The following is a 22,751-nucleotide window of genomic DNA, read 5'->3' as shown; positions in this document are numbered from 1 at the left end:
TTGGTTAAGCCACAGAAAAAGTAGGCAACCTTCCTGCTCGCCATGATTGGCTGAGATAATGAGTGGGCTGGACACTACTGTCTATTTGAGCTGGTCAGTATGTGTAGGGTGGGTAATCCTGTCTAACGCAGGTTTGTTTTTTTATGTATCGCGTATTAAAACTTAAAGACTCCGGTATGCAAGTATCCATATTATAGTTCATTGTTTAGCTAGCTAACGTTAAACATCTAAACAAAAGACCAAGTTAAAGCTTGCTGTTAGCTAACGTTAGCTGAGGTTAGATGGCTGGCTTGCTAGCTAACATTAACTTAAGTGTATGAACTGTGTGCAATGCAATTTCGCATAGCTTTTGTTATAGCCTAATGTTAGCTAGCTAACATTGTCATAGTTAGTTAACAAAATAGGTTAAATCGGTTTGTATTGCTAGTACTCTATGGTTTGGGATTATGGTTAATTGTTTAGCTGGCTAGCTAACTACATGTCTAAACAAAAGACCAAGTTAAAAATAAGGATAGGGTCAAGTTTCCTGAATTTCCACCTGACTGACGTGCCCAAAGTAAACTGCCTGTTACTCAAGCCCAGAAGCCAGGATATGCATATAATTGGTATCATTGGATAGAAAACACTTTGATGTTTCCAAAACTGTTAAAATAATGTCTGCGACTATAAAAGAATTGACATGGCAGGCAAAGATCTGAAGACAACCAGAATTTTTTATAATGGAAATGGAAATCTATTGTTTCTATGTAAATCCGTCTCCCAGATTGTAATTCCTATGGCATCCACTAGATGTCAATAGTCTTTATTCAAGGTTTCAGGCTTGATTTTTGAAAAACAAGCAGGAATTTGGAGTTTGGGTGAGAAGAGCACCGGAACAATATCAGTCTTTCAGCGTGCGAGGGAGAGTGAGCGTGATTACAATTTTTCCTTTCCTATTGAACATACTACTTTCCATCTGAAATATTATATTTTATTTACATTTTAGAGTACTTGAGGATTAAATAGAAACGTTGTTTGACTTGTTTGAACGAAGTTTAGCGGTAGCTTTTTGGATTACTGAAATCGATGGTGCCAACTAAACAGACTTTTTTGGGATATAAAGAAGGATTTTATGTAACAAAACGACCATTCATGTTGTACCTGGGACCCTTGGCATTGCAAACAGAGGAAGATCTTCAAAAGTAAGTGATTTATTTAAAATCGCTATTTGTGATTTTATGAAGCCTGTGCTGGTTGAAAAATATGTTGATTTGGGGCGCCGTCCTCAGACAATCCCATGATATGCTTTCGCCGTAAAGCCTTTTTTGAAATCGGACAACGCAGTTAGATTAACAAGAATTTAAGCTTTTAAATTATATAAGATACTTGTATGTTAATGAATGTTTAATATTGCGATTTATTTATTTCAATTGTGCGCCCTCCAATTTCACTGGATGTTGTCGGCTGGTGTCCCGCTAGCGGGAAGTCTATCCCTAAGAAGCTTGCTGTTAGCTAGCTAACATGACGTGTATGAACTGTGTGTAGTGATGTTCTCTCAGAATGCCATTTCACATCCATTGTATCAGTAGAACACGCTTAACTCCCCTCCACCAGTCATACAAAGAGAATGGTCTAATGCCTCTCATCAAAAAGAGAGCTGGCCCAAGCAAGCACAGGTTACACCTGAAGCATTACGAAGTGGTGAACTTCAACAACTACGCAGAGGATAATGCAATAGTATTACCAGGACGTCACCCAGAACAAAAACACTTTGGTGGAAAGCTGCTGCCATCCCATGTGACAAAAGCAGCAGTGTGGCGTCTCTACAAGGAATCGATAACACTTGGTATGTAAAGCAAAAACACATTTTGATTATTTAATTGACCTGCAACATGATTGAAACTACTTTTATTGATCTTACATTACTTCTGTATTTTCCAGAAGCTGTTAAGTCAGCCAAGCTGAAGAAGCAAGAGCAGCATCTCCTGCTTGTTCAGAGTGAGCGGTCTGTCTACCAGAAGATGGTTGCTGACTGCAAAACCACCTGTCAAGACCTGCAGTTCTCTCTGGGGGGCCCCACTGAACCAGCAAGCAAAGACATAAGATTGCATTACAGCTTTGATTTTGCTCAACAAGTAAGCAACATTTGATATATATGGGAGGGAGGCAACTACCTTTCACTGAACTGTGTGCAGAAAGACTGACAGGAGTGAGACAATTCATTGTAATTTCTCTTACGGTTCTTTTGTTGTTTTCAGGTGCACTATTGTTTGCAGGTCCCATCTACTTTTTAACTCGTCGCAAGTGTGGCTTGTTTGGTGTTTGCTGTGACGGAATACAACAAGTCAACTACTTGATTGATGAAGGCATGTCATCCAGCAAAGGTAACCACACCAAGTTTTCCCCCGGCTGGTGTCAGCTTCATCAAGCAGCGCTTCCGAAAGACCAGAGTGAACACTTTGTCTGAGATGTTGTACAGGGGTCAACATCCCACAGCTGGTTGGACTGGAGGATAATACGGTGCTGGTGTAAAGCTATTGCTGGCAACAACACCTGACTCCGTACTTCAGGCCGCTGCCACAGATCAAGCAGTACCAGCACTTCAGGTAAAAATAATTTTTCATTGAATTGTATGAGGTTATTCTTCTTATATAAACTTGGGAGATGAATTGATGCTGTGCAAGGTTGTAATGTCTTCAGATTTTTTGTTATTATTCCCTGTTTTACAGCTTCGATGATCTGGAGCCTGGTGTTGTTGTCAAGGAGCGTTCGAACTCAGTCGGGACCAGGCTTCAGCTGCTTCACAACGGTGACACCCTTCCTCCCATAGATGGTCCGTCTATACAAGCACAACCTGGACTGGACACAGCTAGACAAACGTATCTTTTTGAGAAGATCAGGAAGTTTTGCGACGGACCAGTCATCAGCACTATCTGCAGTGCCTCTATTCAAATGACTCTCTCCTAACACACCTGCCATAGGTTTCTTCTATCATTTTTTTTTGTTTATCCTGCTGCTCAGCCACTTTACCCCTGATTGTATGCATAACTACCTTGTCTATCACTGATATTGTTATTGATACTGTTCTTGTACATTCTGTATATTTATATTGACAGGATCTATTTCTGATATTGCTACTATGCAAGTAACTATCTGGCTGTACTGTTAACACCTTCTGTAGAGACCCATCCACTTAGAAAAATATAGATATATAAAATAAAATAATTTATACGTGTGGACATAACATGATTTTGTGACATACCACAACAATATCATGTGACCGTATCAAGTGTCCACCACATAAATATATGGCACATGCATCTGTTTATGTACTTTACATGTGCACCTCACTCAGGTTTCATCTCAGGTTGCATGGCCTTAACTTATATGGAATACTATGTAATAGGTGCATTTGTAACAGTATATACACTGTATGCTAATGTACTGGTGTGAAGGCATTTGGGCAGTGGTGTAAAGTACTTTAGTAAAAACACTTGAATGTACTACTTCAGTGTTTTTTTTGGGGGGGGGGGGGGGGGGGGGGGGGGTATCTGTACATTACTAATTTATATTTTTGGTAACTTTTACTTCACTACATTCCGGAAGAAAATGTACTTTTTACTCCATACAATTTCCCTGACACCCAAAAGTACTTGTTTCATTTTGACAGGAAAATTGTCCAATTCACACACTTATCAAGTGAATAATCCCTGGTCATCCCTACTGTATTTGATCTGGCAGACTAAATTTACAAACAAAGCATTTGTGTTTAGTATGTCTGAGTGTTGGAGTGTGCCCCTGGCTATCCGTCAATAACAGAAAGAAAAATTGGGCAGTCTGGTTTAACAACGAATTTGAAATGATTTATACATTTAAGTTTCTCAAAAGTGAGTATACAAGTTTATCAACTTTCAAAGCAGAATTACTTTCCCATGGTTCCTAAAAAATGCAGTGTATGATATACCATTTTGTAGCTCTGAGTCCAAGTTAAGCTACATAAAAAAAACGATTTCAAATTTTGCTACATAAGACCGAATCCAGGTGGTGAGTCACATATGTGACCGACCGGCTCGATCTTAAGTAGAAAATTTTGAAATTGTGTTTTTTACATTGGATAAAAGTAAAGACTCAGAGCTAGAAAATGGTATATCATACACTACAGTTGAGGAACAATTGGAAAGTAAGTCTGCTTTGAAAGTTGATAAACATGTTAGCTCACTTGAGAAAATGGCCCTTGAATGTTTTTGGTACCTACTGGAGGGCTCTTCTTTGTCTACACCCATTCAACATCGTTCACACCCTTTTAAGCTTTAGCCCCACCGATCTCTTTAAGATTTCAAGACTAAAGGCGGGCTTATACTACGGGTGTGTTCGTAAATTTAATCTGGAGTGCCAGAGTGTGCTCTGGGCATTCGTAAACTCAAGAGGGTTGTCAGATTGTATGTTCGTAAATTCAGAGTGTTCCACTCTCGGAGAGTTCAGAGTGCACACTGGACGCTCTGGCCAAGGAGTAGCGTTGATCCAAGCGTTCTGACCTAACAGCAGCAGTCAAGCACCCAAGCTAACTAGCTAACTTTGGCTAGCTTGCTAGCTACTTCCAGACACAAATGAGAGAACAGCTCACTCTGACCATTTTACTTGCCCTAGCAGAACTTGTTAGGCTGTTATGTTATCCAGACCGTTGGGGACTGCAACTGTGCTGCTGTCAAAAATATAATTACTTTTTTGCCAAAGTTTACTGACACCGGCCATATTCAACGGGTGTTGAGCGTTCGTAAATTGGTTAGTTGTTCTGCACTGTTAGCTAGCTAAGATGAAGATAACTAGCTATGCAAATGGATCTGAGATATGAATAATATTGCTACACAGATCAGACACGTAACGCTAGCCAGCCAGATAACATTAGCTAGCTAACAGTACACTAACTTGAAATGGAAATGACTGACAAAATTTGTAATATCTGAAAATGTAGCTAGCTAGACTCTTACCCTTATACATGGATGGACGCTTCTCCCTCTGTCACGGATGCCATGGCTGCCTTAGTTTGAAGATGTAATCCGGATACAGGTGTTTTATAAAAACACCAGCCTTCTGTGTGTTCTCTTTTCGACTCAGTCTGCATATTTGCAATCAAATGCCATAATTTCTCCATCTCCTTAACTATCATACTCTAATTCCAGTGACTTCAAAAAAAGAGTTAGAAAGGATTACCTACACATACCGGCCAGCTCATATTATTGACAGAAGCGTGCTACATGGCAGACTAATCCGAACTCATCATCTCTCGGCATGTACAGCCCACTCATTATCTCAGCCAATCATGGCTAACAGGAAGGTTGCTCACTTTTTCCATGGCTAAACCAACTAGGCTCGTAATTTAACAATTGTATTGGTATTTACAGATGGCATACAAGTTTGTTATTAAGGCACATGAAAGTTCACATGTTCAAGAAGGCATTTCTGCCATGAAATACATTTTGATTAAAAAACAAAGTTTAGGTTCAAATGGAGCTCCTGTGAAGTAGTGACAGGCGACATTCGCCTAGTTTCCTGAAATGAGTCACATACAAATCAGGGATGCCAAGGACAGTAGTAAAGCGAAAGACAGAGGCATATTACATTAGACACTTTTCAGAAGATAAAAGCTGCTATGAAAATTATTCTTAAGCACAATAGACACGTACCAGAATGAGCTTAAAGAGACTGTGCGTAAGTGACGTCCTCCCCCCCTTAGAGATGGCACAATAGTCATGGTAAACTGTATAAATGTAGTGGCCTTGGCAGGCCGAGAAAGCGGTTAGAGGACCGAACAATTATGAACCTTCTCTTCATCCAAAAGATCTTACAAGGAGCATAGGACCACTGAAAACAGAATGTAGGAAGGAACAATCTATATAGTCACACCATTGACACAAAAAAAACTGACTAAATATAAAACAGAGAGTGTGCATAAGGGGCCGGTACTCTTTTCCAAGAGTCCGTCTCTTTCCTTGCTTCGTTCACTAGGGTATGACGATAGCTGCAAGGATTGTAATGGCCAACCGGAAAATCACTGTTGTTTTGGGGTGGAAACTAGGAGGGGTAGGAGTAGCAACTATTAAACCCAAATAGAGAGGGTAGGGCAGAGGCCCTGCACACCATCCTCCTTAACCGCAAGGGATCCATCCTAGGTTGACCAACCTCTCTTACCTCCCTTAACTTCTTGGTGACATGGGGGCAGTATTGAGTAGCTTGGATGAATAAGGTGTCCAGAGTAAACTGCCTGCTACTCTGTCCCAGATGCTAATATATGCATATTATTAGTAGTATTGGATAGAAAACACTCTGAAGTTTCTAAAACTGTTTGAATGATGTCTGAGTATAACAGAACTCATATGGCAGGCGAAAACCTGAGAAAAATCCAACCAGAAAGTGGGAAATCTGAGGCTTGTAGTTTTTTTTTTACTTATCCCCTATTGTAGATAGTGGGATATTGGTTATGTTGCACTTCCTAAGGCTTCCACTAGATGTCAACCACCTGTAGAAACTTGTTTGAGGATTCTACTATATAGGAGGGGCTCATAAGAGCTGTTTGAGTCAGTGGTCTGGCAGAGTGCCTTGGGCTCATGAGTTAGCTCTCGTACCATTGCTTTTCTACAGACAATGTAATTCTCTGTTTGGAACATTATTGAAGATTTATGTTAAAAACATCCTAAAGATTGATTCTATACTTAATTTGGCATGTTTTTACAACCTGTAATATAACTTTTTGTCCGACGTTCGGCTGGACCTGAACGCACGTTTGGATTTGTTTACCTAACGCCCTAACAAAAGAAGCTATTTGGACATAAATGATGGACATTATCGAACAAATCAACCATTTATGGTGGAACTGGGATTCCTAGGAGTGCATTCTGATGAAGATCATCAAAAAGGTAAGTGAATATTTATAATGCTATTTCTGACTAATGTTGACTACCCAATATGGCGTATATCCTTTTGGCTGCTTTGTCTGAACGCTGTACTCAGATTATTGCATGGTGTGCTTTTTCTGTAAAGTTTTTTTGAAATCTGACACAGCGGTTACATTAAGGAGTATATCTCTAATTCCATGTGTAACACTTGTATATCAACATTTATGATGAGTATTTCTGTAACTTGATGTGGCTCTCTGCAAAATCAATGCATGTTTTAGAACTACTGAACGTAACGCGCCAATGCAAAATTTGATTTTTTGATATAAATATGCACTTTAGCGAACAAAACATACATGTATTGTGTAACATGAAGTCCTATGAGTGTCATCTGATAATGATCATCAAAAGGTTAGTGATTCATTTTATCTCTATTTGTGCTTTTAGTGACTCCTCTCTTTGGCTGGAAAAATGGCTGGATTTTTCTGTGACTTGGTGGTGACCTAACAATCGTTTGTGGTGCTTTCGCTGTAAAGCATTTTTGAAATCAGACACTGTGGCTGGATTAACGAGAATTTTATCTTTAAAACTGTGTAAGATACTTGTATGCTTGAGAAATTTTAATTATGAGATTTTTGTTGTTTTGAATTTGGAGCCTTGCACTTTCACTGGCTGCGCTAGCATCCCACATATCTCAGAGAGGTTAAGAGTGTTAGAGGGGCAGATCCTTGTTGTGGCGCAAAACTGCTTCCCTACAGGTTTGGCCTGGTTCAAGGGCTTAACCTGAGTCTTGGCAGACAACTGCATCGCCGGGGACCTCAGTGCCCCAAGGCCAGTCTGTTGCCCCCTCCCAGCTGTGAGGCTGGGGCGAGATGCAGGAACCAATGGAATGCCACAGGGCCCAGGTTTGCAGGGCTGGCAGTAGTTGAAGGCGTCGCTTTCTTTCTTGCGCATGTTGGTGACTTTTGTCGAGTCGCCGTTGGCTATTGAACTGCTTTCTGTGTCACTGCAACCCTACTATCTGCCCCGTGAGTTCCCCCCAATTGTTTGTTACCGTTGTGTACATTCAAACAAAAGCTAATATACAAAAGCATCAGAGATGATTTATTATCCGTCACAGAAACTGTAATTCATCTCCCTGACGCACCCGAATTTGTTTTAGGGGATTTTAACAACTGTACTTTGGTCCTGAGCATGTACCACCAGTATGTGAAATGTCACACTAGGAAAAATAAGACTCTTGATTTGTGCTATGGGACAATACCAAATGCTTTCTGACACCACCAGACCTCCTCTGGGGAAATCAGACCAATGTTGTCTACCTCCAGCCAACCTACTGTCAGCTCCTGGAGGGAGAAACCTACAGTTAAAACTGTCCAGATCTGGAACGACAATAGTATCACTCGTCTCTCCAAGGGTGTTTTGACTGTACTATGGTGAGAGGTATTCGAGGACAGCAGCTCTGATCACAGATGTTTTTTCAGACGTAAACTTGTGTTGAGTCAGTTGTGCCTAATAAAATCTGTAAAATCTTCCCTAACAATAACCCTTGGGTATCAAAACAAATCTAGAATCACTACTTAATAGGAAGAAGGCAGTTTATGCTGAGGGTAATAGACAGGCTTTAAGAGATGTACAACGTGAGATCAAAAGACAGATACTGGTTGACAAGGAGGCATACAAGAGAGGAAACTTAAGGGTGGCCTGGCAAGGGATTAAATCCATTGGAGGGGGGGGGGGGGAATGCTGACCTTGGGAGACATGAGGGCCAGAACATGGCTAATGAACTGACTGTTTGTCTCAAGATTTGAATCTGATGACTTTGTGTCAGAGGTAAAACAAATGGAAGCATCATTACAAAATGTTTGAGAGAGTTGTTGTTAAACCGGCTGATATTTGAAGTTGTTTAAGGGAAGTAACGCACACAAAAGCCCAGGCAAAATAAGTGGACGTGTGTTAAAGCACTGTGCTGAACAATTCTCTGGTGTTTCCAGACATTTTCCAATCCTCTCGACCAACAACGTGCCAGTTTTGTGGAAAAACTCAATAGTTATACCCATTCCTAAAGCATCTAATCCATCTGTGCTGAATGACTACCGCCCTGTCACTTTGACATCCTTAGTAATTAAATGCTTTCGAGAAAATTGCGCCACCCAGAAGCTCCTCGACCCGTTTCAGTTTGCCCATCAGAAGACTTGATGATTCCATTCTTACTCTCCTCTACATGGTCTATAAACATCTAGAGGGTCAGGGTTCTGTATGTTGACTTTTCTTCTGCCTTGAACACAATCCAGCCTTACAATCTGGCACAGAGACTCATAAGGGACTTCTCCTTAGATAGGGGGCTGGTTTTGTAGGTGTTGGACTTCATGAGCCAGAGGTCACAGCGGGTCAAAGTAGGTCCCCACGTGTCAGACATACGCACCACCAACACAGGCTCTCCTCAGGGATGTGTTTTGTCCCCACTCCTGTACATCTTGTACACTAATAGTTGTACTAGTTCCCATCCTGACAAACACCTCGTTAAGTTTGCTGATGAAACTGCTTTGATCAGCCCGTTGCATGATAATGAGGAACACTATGGCCCGGTCCTAAATTACAACTTTGTAGAGTGGTGTGACGAATCACACTTGGTCCTCAATAACAACAAGACCAAAAAGATGTTCATATACTTCAGGAAGTGTACAGCACCTACCTCTGTTAGAAGTTGCAGCTCAGAACATCGAGATTGTAAAGGAATATAAATATCTGGGTGTCCTCTTGGACAATAAACTTCAGTGGAGTAAATGTACAGACCTGATCTTCAAAAAGATTCAACAGAGACTCTACTTTCTCAAAAAGCTGGGATCTTTTAATGTTGACTGTACTATACTGACTCTGTTTAACAAATCTTTCATTGAGAGTATGAACTTTTTGTATTGTTTGTTGGTTTGGAAATGCCACCGTCAGCCAGAGAAATATGCTGAGAAGGATTATCACCACAGCAAGCAAGGTACATGGAGTCAAACAGACAGGCAGGCCTGGATGAGATCTTTAAGGTCAGGGCCATCCGCAAGGCTCACTAAATAATTTTAGACCCAAGCCACTTTCCAGAACGCTAGCCACTGTAAGCTAGCTAGTAGAAGCCTTATGGCTAATGCTAGCTAGGATGAGCATAGTAATGTGTAAGCTAGCTACAGCTATCTCGTGGCTAAGGTATGCTGTAGCTAGCATAGTGCTGGCTGAAGGGAACCACGTGGGGGCAGTTTGACGTCAGGTAGGTATTCTCTCACAACCACAGAGCCGTGAGACTAGCCAGTAAGTCTAGTTAACACAAACAAATAAAACATAGGTTTAACTACTCTAGAGAAGGGAGCTAGCAATTTTACTGTGTTGCAGGTAGCAATGCTGGTTTGGTTAGCTTGCCTGTGTGTTAGCTAACTAGCAGCTACCTCAGGGTGAAGGGAGCTAACAATGCTACCATGTTGCGGGTAGGGTAAGCGAGCCGTAGAGCTAGTTACCGACGGTAACTGAGAAGTAAAAATACATTTCAACACAAAAAACCTTCCGGTTAGTACTCAACAGGGTCTGAAGACCTACGCTCGACAGCGATATTCTTCACTGTTCACTTGAGAGCAGGTATCCAGTGAATATGAGAATAGAATAGAGATACTCTTTGTGAGGAAGATAAATTAGAATTACCAGAGGCCTGGGGAGTGGCTCTTTTTATGGAAGTGAAGGTCTCACCTTATTTACCATTCTACCTGTCTCCAACAAACGTTTTGATTGGTACTTCTGGGATTAGGCGGTCCTTAGTGAACCCCCATATGTGATACATTGAAACAAGTATTTGAAAGAGAACCAATATGTAATTTTGGGTGAGCTATCCCTTTAAGGTCAAGAAATTGTAATACGTTACATAAGATACCCTCCATTAGTTCATCGAACCAAATCAATACACAACATCATCCATCCATCCGTCAACAGCATTTGCGAGTGGCTAGTATCTATTAAGAAAATGCAACACACAATCTAGACACACCGTTAGAGGTTACCAGAGCGTAGGCACACAATTAGTGGTTAGCCAGAGCGTAGGCACACAGTTAGCTTGTACCTGGGCAGGAAGAGGTTGTGGAGGTGTTTGAGGATGGTCTGCACGTAGAGGTTGGGCTCCTTGGCGATTGGCTGGGGGATGGAGTCGCGCGGAGCAACCAGCGCCATTATCCAGTCCGTGTAGACGTCCACGCACAGCTTGACTGTGTCCCCGTCCAAAGGCAGGGTCAGGCCGTAGCACAGCACCTCCATTGTCCACTTTACCTGTCAATCACACCACACCAAGAACTCTGCCGTTAGAAAGAGACATTGCGCACTGGACTGCAGCAAACTAGACAGTCAGATGTCATGTCATGACTTAACACTTGAAAGATGACCACAATAAGATGAACTATTGCTGCATTGAGGTAAACAATTTTCTTTATGCTTAATTATGCTGATTGTAGTGAAATGAACTTAATTTCAGGTCATTATCAATTTTTTGTGTGACCAAATCATGTGCTGGTGCCGCCAACTGAAAAAGTTAGTGTAGAGTGATTGTTCATCCACATGAGTGACAGTGACTATATGTAGCATTCAAAACCTTGAGTGTGGATCAAAGCTACTTTCAAAAATGAATTCAAATCATTCAGAAATGTAGGTGAACTAGGCCTATTGCTTGGTGAAACCCGCCTGATTGCGGTGTTCACCATTCTGTCATGTCTCAAAACACAGCAATCAGGGTGGTTAGCCAAGCTAGGTGAACTACCCCTTTATAAACTACAGTGTTCTACACTAACTTTTTCAGTTGGCGGCACCAGCACATGATTTGGTCACACTAAAAATTGATAATGACCTGGCCTGTGTCCCATAATGCGCCTGCCTTCCATACAGAACCAGGCAAATAATGACTAGCCATCTTTTAAATTAGCATGTCTTTGTGTTCTTACATTGATTTGGAAAGATTTACTATAACAGCAAAAGAAGAGACAAATAAAGTGTGAAATGCAAAATCCTCTAGAGTGCAGAATCTAAACGATACTTGATACCAAAACGAAACCAAAAAAGAATAATAATAATTACATGCATTATTTCAATAGCAGGTGATTTTATCTTTCACTTACAGGCCAGGCAAGTAGCCTATGCAGGGTTCATACTGCCAAGTCAAATTCGAGGACTTAAGGACTTTAAGTACTTAACTGTAATTTTCAAGGACCTACATTCTATATTTAAATAGAAGAAATATAGAAGAAAATTAAAAAATATATATATATTTTTTTTTTTTAAATCAACCAAAATGTACAGTGGTTCCTCCTTTAAAAGTTGTCATTCTGCAGCAGCCCGCTGTGGCACGTTATTTATTTGTCAGACATTTTTTCTGTTAGTGCTAGTTTGACCAGAGAAGCATCTTTGAGAAGCATTTGACTTCCATATTGGCATTACCAGAGAATTTAAAACCTTTATTGTAATAACATAGTAAGTGGGATTGATTAAGAAATGTGTCTTAATTCATTTGATTAATATACTATGGTGTTTCTATTCAGAGAAAAACAAAAAATGAAACCAACAGGGTTTCCGTTGGGATGGAAAATACGGCGCTGTACAACGTGACGGTCGGGAGTAGGCTACAGCATAAGAGGATTGGAGGATTCTAAATTAATATCTAAGGGGCATAACGGTGGAGCATGGGGGTAGCAGCATCCTGATGTGGGGGTGCTTTGCTGCAGGAGGGACTGGTGCACTTCACAAAATAGATGGCATCATGAGGGGGGAAAATTGTGTGGATATATTGAAAGCAACATCTCAAGGCATCAGTCAGGAAGTTAAAGCTTGGTCGCAAATGGGTCTTCCAAATGGACAATGACCCCAAGCATACTTCCAAAGTTGTGGCATAATGGCTTAAGGACAACAAAGTCAAGGTATTGTAGTGGCCATCACAAAGCCCGAACCTCAATCCTATAGACAATTTGTGGGCAGAACTGAAAAAGCGTGTGCGGGCAAGGAGGCCTAAATACCTGACTCAGTTACACCTGCACTGTCAGGAGGATAGGGCCAAAAGTCACCCAATGTATTGGGGGAAGCTTGTGGAAGGCTACCCAAAACATTTGACCCAAGTCAAACAATTGAAAGGCAATGCTACCAAATACTAATTGAGTGTATGTACACTTCTGACCCACTGGGAATGTGATGAAAGAAATAAAAGCTGAAATAAATTATTCTCTACTATTATTCTGAAAATGTACATTCTTAAATAAAGTGGTGATCCTAACTGACCTAAGATAGGGATTTTTACTAGGATTAAATGTCAGGAATTGTTAAAAACTTATTTTAAATGTACTTGGCTAAGGTGTAAGTAAACTTCCGACTTCAACTGTATATATAAATAAACAAATAGGTCAAAAGTTTTAGAACACCTACTCATTCTAGGGTTTTTCTTTATTTTCTACATTACACATATGTAATTCTGTAATACCAAAAAGTGTTAAATAAATCAAAATATATTTTATATTCTTCAAAATAGCCACCCTTTGCCTTGATGACAGCTTTGTACACTCTTGGCAACCAGCTTCAACCCCTACTCATGAGGTAGTCACCTGGAATACATTTAAATTAACAGGTGTGCCTTGTTAAGTTCATTTGTGGAATTTCTTTCCTTCTTAATGCGTTTGAGCCAATCAGTTGGGTTGTGTCAAGGTAGGGGTGGTATACAGAAGATAGCCCTATTTGGTAAAATAGCAAGTCCATATTATGGACATTATTATTATTATTATATTATTATTATGGACATATTATGGACATATTAGCCAGCAGCATACCACCCTGCATACCACTGCTGGCTTGCTTCTAAAGCTAAGCAGGGTTGGTCCTGGTCAGTCCCTGGATGGGAGACCAGATGCTGCTGGAAGTGGTGTTGGAGGGCCAGTAGGAGGCACTCTTTCCTCTGGTCTAAAAAATATCCCAATGCCCCAGGGCAGTGATTGGGGACACTGACCTGTGTAGGGTGCCGTCTTTCGGATGGGACGTTAAACGGGTGTCCTGACTCTCTGAGGTCATTAAAGATCCCATGGCACTTATCGTAAGAGTAGGGGTGTTAACCCCGGTGTCCTGGCTAAATTCCCAATCTGGCCCTCAAACCATCATGGTCACCTAATAATCCCGTTTACAATTGGCTCATTCATCCCCCTCCTCTCCCCTGTAACTATTCCCCAGGTCGTTGCTGCAAATGAGAACGTGTTCTCAGTCAACTTACCTGGTAAAATAAATAAATAAATAAATAAAAATGCAGGAACAGCTCAAATAAGCAAAGAGAAACGACCGTCAATCATTAGCTTAAGACATGGTCACTCAATACACAACATTTCAAGAACTCTGAAAGTTTCTTCAAGTGCAGTCACAAAAACCATCAAGCGCTATGATGAAACTGGCTCTCATGAGGACCACCACAGGAAAGGAAGACCCAGAGTTACCGCTGCTGCAGAGGAGAAGTTTATTAGAGTTACCAGCCTCAGAATATGCAGCCCAAATAAATACTACATGGAGTTCAAGTAACAGACACATCTCAAAAGCAGCAACCAAGTGCTCAGCATATGGGAACTCTTGAGAGAATGCAAAGCTGTCATCAAGGCAAAGGGTGGCTATATATTTTTTGATTTGTTTAACACTTTTTTGGTATCTACATTCCATGTGTTATTTCATAGTTGATGCCTTCACTATTATTGTACAACGTAGAAAATAGTCAAAATAAAGAAAAACCCTTGAATGAGTGTGTCCAAACTTTTGACTGGTACTATATAAATAAGTGCACGACAAGAGACTTATCAGGCAAACTAAAATTAGCAGGAAAGAGAAAGACAAGGGACTTAAGGCCATGCGTACATTCTTTGGCAGATGGTTTACATGTTCCTTCGCCTATTACAAACAAGCCTTATCTGGCTGCTGAGACTGGACTGGGGGTGAGCTCAAAGAGACGTTTTCCACTGGGGTGGAGAAACACTGTCACTATAAATCCGCAGGGGTCGAATGCCCCGGAGGTATACTCAGGAAATCCTGTTATGTTATCAAGCAAGCTCAGAGGCCTGGGGGTATCCGAGCTACAAGGCAAACATGATGGGGAAGTAAGCAGCACATTTTCCACAGACAAAAGGGGGTGGAAAAATGCTATTTTTCACCCAGCAGCAATCAGAGAGAAGAGATTTGAAAACACAACATAATTTTAGAGAGGGAGGTGATGGTGGTGTGTTTTTCAATCAAGCACAGTAGAAAAAAAGTATTATAATATTTCAATTTCCAGGATGTAGCCTTAGTCCAAATGTGCAGGTGACCATTCAGTCTCCTTGGTTCTCTAAAAATAAGGGACTGACAAAGTCTAGACTATGAAAGGTGTGTTGGATGTATCATGTAGCCTGTTTTTGAGGAAATAGGCAGAACAATGTCAGAAGAACTTGGAGCTAAAGAGGGAAGAAACTTTTCAATTCTAATGAGTGGCAATGAAGTAGAGCTTGACATTAGTATACTCTCCCTGTACCTACAGCAAAAAAATCAAGTAGGCCTAGTTGGGGAACTACCCTAGAAATCCAACATTCCAACTTCACTTTCAACTGACAGCTGTAGCTAGCTTATTCCCCTTGAATGTAAAATGCGAGATGGAATGTTGGGTTTCTAGGGTAGTTCCCCTAGATGGGCCAAATCAAAAAAAGTATCCACCTGTATGGCATACACATGCATCTACATACACATCTGATTCAGCTATGCAAAAGAATCTGGGGTGTTTTCAGCACAGTCTGCCTACCTCTTTGTCGGTCTTGAGCAGGCTATCGGTGGACGGGGTGCCCAGGGTCACCCCCAGAGGTCTAACCACTGCATTGGCCACGTCACGCCCCACCACCGGAGGGTACGAGTGAAGGACACTCAGGTGGCCTAGGTCGCTCTGCACCACCAGGTGCAGAGACCTCCATTCCGAATACATGGCGGTGGCTTTTGCTTCTACTGGGTCCAATGGTTACCTGTGTGTACAGAGGAGTGGAGTCAGCATATGCGTAAACAGAGTGGACTCAGAGCCAGCCTGAAGTAGACTTATTAAAGCAACAACAAATGCCCATTACATAAGGTGGACCCTGATGCTTGATATTCCCATAAATTCATATTCAGTTTGACCTTTTCATGTAGCTTCAAAAGTTCAAACATGTCGAACTTTGTGAAAAGGCACAATTGAAGTAGACCCACGCTGTGAATACGATATTGAACAGAGAGAGAGCCTTGAAGTGTTATCGCCAGAATTATCTAAAAGGAATGCGAATATTAACAAAAAGGGCTTCACTGAGAGTGCCAAATGCACTTTGCAAGTGCCAAATAGTGGACTGGAGACAGATACTGTTCAGGTGCACAACAGTAAAAGGTCATTTTGAAAAGCATAGAAGACGTGCACAGCAATAACTTAGTAAAACAATTTAGTGCACAGCTCTTTCTAGAGATAAGTTAGCTAGCCAGCCAAGTTGCCTAAAGATGTTTTGACTCAAGGTTAGGCAAAACCAAATTATTGCTGGGTAACATCAAAAAATAAAAGGCAACCCTGAACCCATTGACAACTGCATGATAAAACAGACAACAGGCCCAGATTGCATGAGCAACAGACACACACTTGCTGTTTTGCTATACTAGCTACACTAAAGAGAAATAGAAATGCAACAATTTCTAAGATTTTACTGAGTTGCAGTTCATAGAATGAAATCAGTCAAATGAAATACATTTATTAGGCCCTAATCTATGATTTCACATGACTGGGCAGGGAGCCAGTACCCCCGATCCCCCCTCCCCGGCTGCGGATGGGAGGCCGGTTGGACATACTGACAAATTCCCTAAAACGACATTGGGTTATGGTAGAGAAACTAACATTCAATTATCTGGCAACAGCTCTGTTGGATTTGCTGCATTCAGCATGCCAATTGTGCAGTACCTCAAAATTAGAGACATCTGTGGCATTGTGTTGTGTGACAAAACTGCACATTTTAGAGTGGCCTTTGATTGTTGCCAGCACAAGGTACAGCTGTGTAATGATCATGTTGTTTAATCAGTTTATTGATAGACCTTCCACCTGAGAGGTGTGGCATATCTTGGCAAAGGAAAAATGCTCACTAACAGGGATGTAAACAACTTTGTGCATCGTGAAATTATTCAGACCCATTGACTTTTTCCACATTTTGTTACGTTACAGCATTATTGTAAAACAGATTTTTTTTTTTATTCCCCTCAATCTACACACAATACCCCATAATGACAAAGTGAAAACAGGTTTAAGAAAACATTGCACACTTGTTAAAAACATTTTTTTAAACAGAAATAACTTATTTACATAAGTATTCAGACCCTTTGCTATGAGACTTGAAATTGAGCATAGGTGCATCCTGTTTCCATTGATCATCCTTGAGATGTTTCTACAACTGGATTCCAGTCCACCTGTGGAAAATTCAATTGGTTGGACTTGATTTGAAAAAGGCACACACCTATCTATATAAGGTCCCATAGAGCATATAAGAGCAAAAATAAAGCCAAGAGGTTGAAGGAATTGTCCGTAGAGCTAAGAGACAGGATTGTGTTGAGGCACAGATCTGGGGAAGGTACCAAAACATTTCTGCAGCATTGAAGGTCCAAGAACATAGTGGCCACCACCATTCTTAAATGGAAGTAGTTTGGAACCACCAAGACGTCCTAGAGCTGGCCACCCAGCCAAACTGAGCAATCGGGGGAGAAGGGAGGTGACCAAGAACTGACAGATCCAGAATTCCTCTGCAGAGATGGGAGAACCTTCCAGAAGGACAACCATCTCTGCAGCACTCCACCAATCAGGCCTTTATGGTAGAGTGGCCAAATGGAAGCCATTCCTCAGTAAAAAAAGGCACATGACAGCCCGCTTGGAGTTTGCCAAAGGGCACGTAAACAAGATTCTCTGGTCTGATGAAAACAATATTGAACTCTTTGGCATTAATGTCAAGCATCACATCTAGAGGAAACCTGGCACCATCCCTACGGTGAAGCATGGTGGTGACAGCATCATGCTGTGGGGATGTTTTTCAGTGGCAGGGACTGTGAGACTAGTCAGAATCGAGGGAAGGATGAACGGAGCAAAGTACAGAGAGATCCTTGATAAAAGCCTGCTCCAGAGCACTCACTACCTCAGACTGGGGGCGAAGGTTCACCTTCCAACAGGACAACAACCCGAAGTACACAGCCAAAACAACACAGGAGTGGCTTCGGGACAAGTCTCTGAATGGCCCAGCCAGAGCCCAGACTTGAACCCGATCTAACATCTCTGGAGAGACCTGAAAATGGCTGTGCAGTGACGCTCCCCATCCAACCTGAGAGCTTGAGAGGATCTGCAGAGAATGGGAGAAACTCCCCAATTACAGTTGTGCAAAGCTTGTAGCGTCATACCCAAGAAGACTTGAGGCTGTAATCACTGCCAAAGGTGCTTCAAAGTACTGAGTAAAAGGGCTGAAAACGTATGTAAATGTAATATTTAGGTTTATTTTTTGGAAATAGTTTGGAAACATAAAAAATAATAAAAATGCAGCTAGATTAGACAATTGTAATCAGAAGATACTATTAACGTAAATATTGGCAGAAACGAGAGGTATGTGGCAGGGTCTACAGTCAATCACTGACTACAAAAGGAAAACCAGCCCTGTCGCGGACCACGATTTCTTGCTCCCAGACAAACTAAATAACTTCTTTGCTCGCTTTGAGGACAACAGTGCCACTGACACGGTCCGCTACCAAAACCTGCGGTCTCTCCTTCACTGCAGCCAACGTGAGTAAAACATTTAAACGTGTTAACCCTCGCAAGGCTGCCGGCCCAGACGGCATCCATAGCCGCGTCCTCAGAGCATGCGCAGACCAGCTGGCTGGTGTGTTTACAGACATATTCAATCAATCCTTATCCCAGTCTGCTGTTCCCACATGCGTCAAGAGGGCCACCATTGTTCCTGTTCCCAAGAAAGCGAAGGAAACTGAGCTAAATGACTATCGCCCCATAGCACTCATTTCCGTCATCATGAAGTGCTTTGAGAGACTAGTTAAGGACCATATCACCTCCACCCTACCTGACACCATAGACCCACTCCAATTTGCTTACCGCCCCAATAGGTCCACAGACGACACAATCGCAATCACACTGCCCTAACCCATCTGGACAAGAGGAATACCTATGTAAGAATGCTGTTCATCGACTACAGCTCAGCATTTAACACTATAGTACCCTCCAAACTCGTCATCAAGCTCGAGACCCTGGGTCTCGACCCCGCCCTGTGCAACTGTGTCCTGGACTTCCTGAAGGGCCGCCCCAGGTGGTGAGGGTAGGTAACAACATCTCCACCCCGCTGATCTTCAACACTGGGGCCCCACAAGGGTGCGTTCTCAGCCCCCTCCTGTACTCCCTGTTCACCCATGACTGCGTGGCCATGCATGCCTCCAACTCAATCATCACGTTTGCAGACGACACGACAGTGGTAGGCTTGATTACCAACAACAACGAGACGGCCTACAGGGAGGAGGTGAGGGCCCTCGGAGTGTGGTGTCAGGAAAATAACCTCACACTCAATGTCAACAAAACAAAGGAGATGATCGTGAACTTCAGGAAACAGCAGAGGGAGCAGCCCCCTATCCACATCGACGGGACAGCAGTGGAGAAGTTGGAAAGTTGAGTTCCTCGTACATATCACAGACAAACTGAAATGGTCCAACCACACAGACAGCGTGGTGAAGAAGGCGCAGCAGCGCCTCTTCAACCTCAGGAGGCTGAAGAAATTTGGCTTGTCAACAAAAACACTCAAACTTTTACAGATGCACAATCGAGAGCATCCTGTCGGGCTGCATCACCGCCTGGTACGGCAACTGCTCCGCCCACAACCGTAAGGCTCTCCAGAGGGTAGTGAGGTCTGCACAACACATCACCGGGGGCAACCTACCTGCCCTCCAGGACACCTACACCACCCGATGTCACAGGAAGGCCAAAAAGATCATCAAGGACAACAACTACCCGAGCCACTGCCTGTTCACCCCGCTATCCTCCAGAAGGCGAGGTCAGTACTGGTGCATCAAATCGGGGACCAAGAGACTGAAAAGCAGCTTCTATCTCAAGGCCATCAGACTGTTAAACAGCCATCATTAACATTGAGTGGCTGCTGCCAACATACTGACTCATCTCTAGCCACTTTAATAATGAAAAATGTATGGAATAAAAGTATCACTAGCCACTTTAAACAATGCCACTTTATATAATGTTTACATACACTACATTACTCATCTCATATGTATATACTGTACTCTATACTATCTACTGCATCTTGCCTATGCCGTTTGGCCATCGCTCATTCATATTTTTTTATGTACATATTCTTATTCATTCCTTTACACTTGTGTGTATAAGGTAGTTGTTGTTAAATTGTTAGGTTAGATTACTTGTTAGATATTACTGCATGGTCGGAACTAGAAGCACAAGCATTTCGCTACACTCGCATTAACATCTGCTAACCGTGTGTATGTGACAAATAAAATTTGAAGAATAAATGCAGATAAAATAATGCTGTCGTTGAAAATTGTACACCCAATGTAGGCTACTGCCCATTTAAGAGCTAGAATTAATTTGGTACCCCATGTTGTGATTCTCACCACTCATGTTTTTATCTTCACACTATTCATACTCCACAATCTAATAAACAGTTTAGGAAGCTCGCTTAGCCTATAGGTGGTCCTGTGTAGCTCCGTTGGTATACCATGGAGCTTGCGACGCCAGAGTTATGGGATAATTGCCCACGGGGGATCAGTTCGAAAATGTATGCACTCACTACTGTAAATCGCTAAATTATTAAAATGTTATTTTTTTAACATATAGATTACATTTTTCAAACAATCAGAACTAAAAACTCCACACGTTGACAATCACTAATCAATACCCCAAAACAGCAGACATTTTTTTCTGTTAACCTACACATCATCTTCTGTCTTGTGGCACCATCTAGTGCAGGGTTTCTCAAACTCGGTTCTGGGGCCCCCACTGGATACAAGTTGATTGTTGCCCTAGCACTACACAGTTGATTTCAAATATTCAAAGCTATGGTTCTTTGGTTGGTTATTTGAATCAGCTGTGTAGTGCTAGAGCAAAAACTAAAACGTGTACTCTAGGGGCCTAGGACCGAGTTTAGGAAAACCCTGGTCTGGTGTGGGATTAATGACAGGCGAACCTGGGGGGCTTTGTGTTCACAATGCCCTAAAAAAAGTGAACCGGACCGCGGAATTCAAGCGAACCGAACTCAGACCAACTCTCGGAATGGTCTCAGTTCGGTTCGCTTCGGGGGCCCTTAATGGGTCTTAGTTCCGTTGCAGTGCTCACACTGAACAAAAAATTAAGAGAACCGCAGAGTTCACTAAATTTGTCTGAAAGGAATCAAATGTGAAAACACCCTTAACCCGAACTAAGGGGAGGGACCTACCTGAATTTGTTCAATAGAAACTCGTTCTTTCTGCAAAACCCAAATGTTTGGACTAATGGTTAACGTTAGTTACACCCATGTTAGCTAGCTGATGATATCTTCAACAGGCGCGAACTAGCTATGTCTTCAATGGTACCAATGGGACATTTAGCTAAGTAGCAAAATTTGCGTTATGGCAGGTAGCTAACACAGTCGAAAATGAACATAGTGCATGGCTAGCTTTAGGCAACTTACGCTGTCACAACCTGTACAACCAGCAAAGCGGGCTAGCAAGCAAGTTTCAGCCAGCGTTGTGTGAAGCAGTGTCTCACTGTTATTGAAGGCCGCACGGGCTAGCTGGAGCTTACGGTAGCTAGTTTGCTAAGCTAATGAAAACAATAACACAACAGATCAACCGCAGCTGGCTGTATATTGCTATTTACCTGTGTCGGAAGGAAATACTGTCATATCAACCGTCCGTTTTCTCAGCAAACTACACTAACTAGGATATTGCAGGACCATCTTTGAAGCAAATTCACATCCAATGACAAGCATACATTCGACGTCAATCGTCGAATCGTCATCCGGTTGACGGCTAGCCTCAGTAGCTACTGGCAACTGAACATAGAGATAGATAGATAGAAGAATCATCATGGATATAACACGTTTTAGAATGAAAATTTCCATTGCGGGCTTCAACCATTTTAAAGTAGTCAACTGGGTGGGGATTCCTATGAGTCGGGAGCAGAGATAGCCTCAATGGCACTTCCCATCCTGTCACAGATGCTAGAATACCACAGATACAAATATACGTTCTCTATCTATTTCTATGCAACTGAACCAGAGATAGAAGAAAAAGCGAGACATTTCACTGACTCCTCTTTTCTGGTTCATATAGACAGGTTATATGATTCCATGTGTTTTGACTCATGTCATGTCTATGCTAATATGGCAAAAATTCCCTAGCTAGCTGACCAACAACGGTAACGATGTATTTGAGCGACAACAAATGCTCATTGTACAAATGTATTTGTGTTTTCAATAAACATTTGGAAGTAAAATATAGTTTACATGTTGTCAACAATCTAAGCCAACTCTGTATGTTTGAAGTATCCCTGACTGCAGTTTGGGGCGGGGCTCAATGTGGGCGCGGTCACAGGTGTTTTATTTGTCTATCTGAGGTTTGACAGTCACACACTGAATACAAGCACACACGTTTGTGCAAGGCACACGTTGAACACAAACGTATGTCATTTGTGAAGATCGTAAGAAATATTATATGAAGTGGTACCAGCACAATTTTTGCTTTATGCTATATCTGAGACAAGCTACTGATATTGTTGCAGTGAACACCAGACTTGTTATGTATGTCGTGTACTGTTCAAATTGTGTTGATAAATGTTAC

General features: G+C 41.9%; 1 protein-coding gene across 6 annotated transcripts in view; it reads right to left on the bottom strand.

The window, feature by feature from the left end:
* LOC129842484 (ral GTPase-activating protein subunit beta-like) overlaps nucleotides 1-22,059 on the bottom strand; it is an 81,897-nt gene extending 59,838 nt beyond the window's left edge. For 2 of the 6 annotated variants that reach the window (XM_055911050.1, XM_055911051.1), the window contains exons 1-3: nucleotides 21,790-22,057; nucleotides 15,673-15,886; nucleotides 10,966-11,168 (exon numbers count right to left, since the gene is read on the bottom strand). In XM_055911050.1, coding sequence (XP_055767025.1) covers nucleotides 10,966-11,168; nucleotides 15,673-15,849 — 380 coding nt within the window. In that variant the 5' untranslated portion in view covers nucleotides 15,850-15,886; nucleotides 21,790-22,057. The other 4 variants (XM_055911047.1, XM_055911049.1, XR_008757604.1 and 1 more) reach the window with 3 other exon arrangements.
* Nucleotides 22,060-22,751: the final 692 nt, after the last annotated feature.

Source organism: Salvelinus fontinalis, unplaced genomic scaffold (assembly GCF_029448725.1).
Source record: "Salvelinus fontinalis isolate EN_2023a unplaced genomic scaffold, ASM2944872v1 scaffold_0043, whole genome shotgun sequence".
Lineage (NCBI taxonomy): Eukaryota > Metazoa > Chordata > Actinopteri > Salmoniformes > Salmonidae > Salvelinus > Salvelinus fontinalis.
This window is presented reverse-complemented; position numbering and strand designations above follow the sequence as displayed.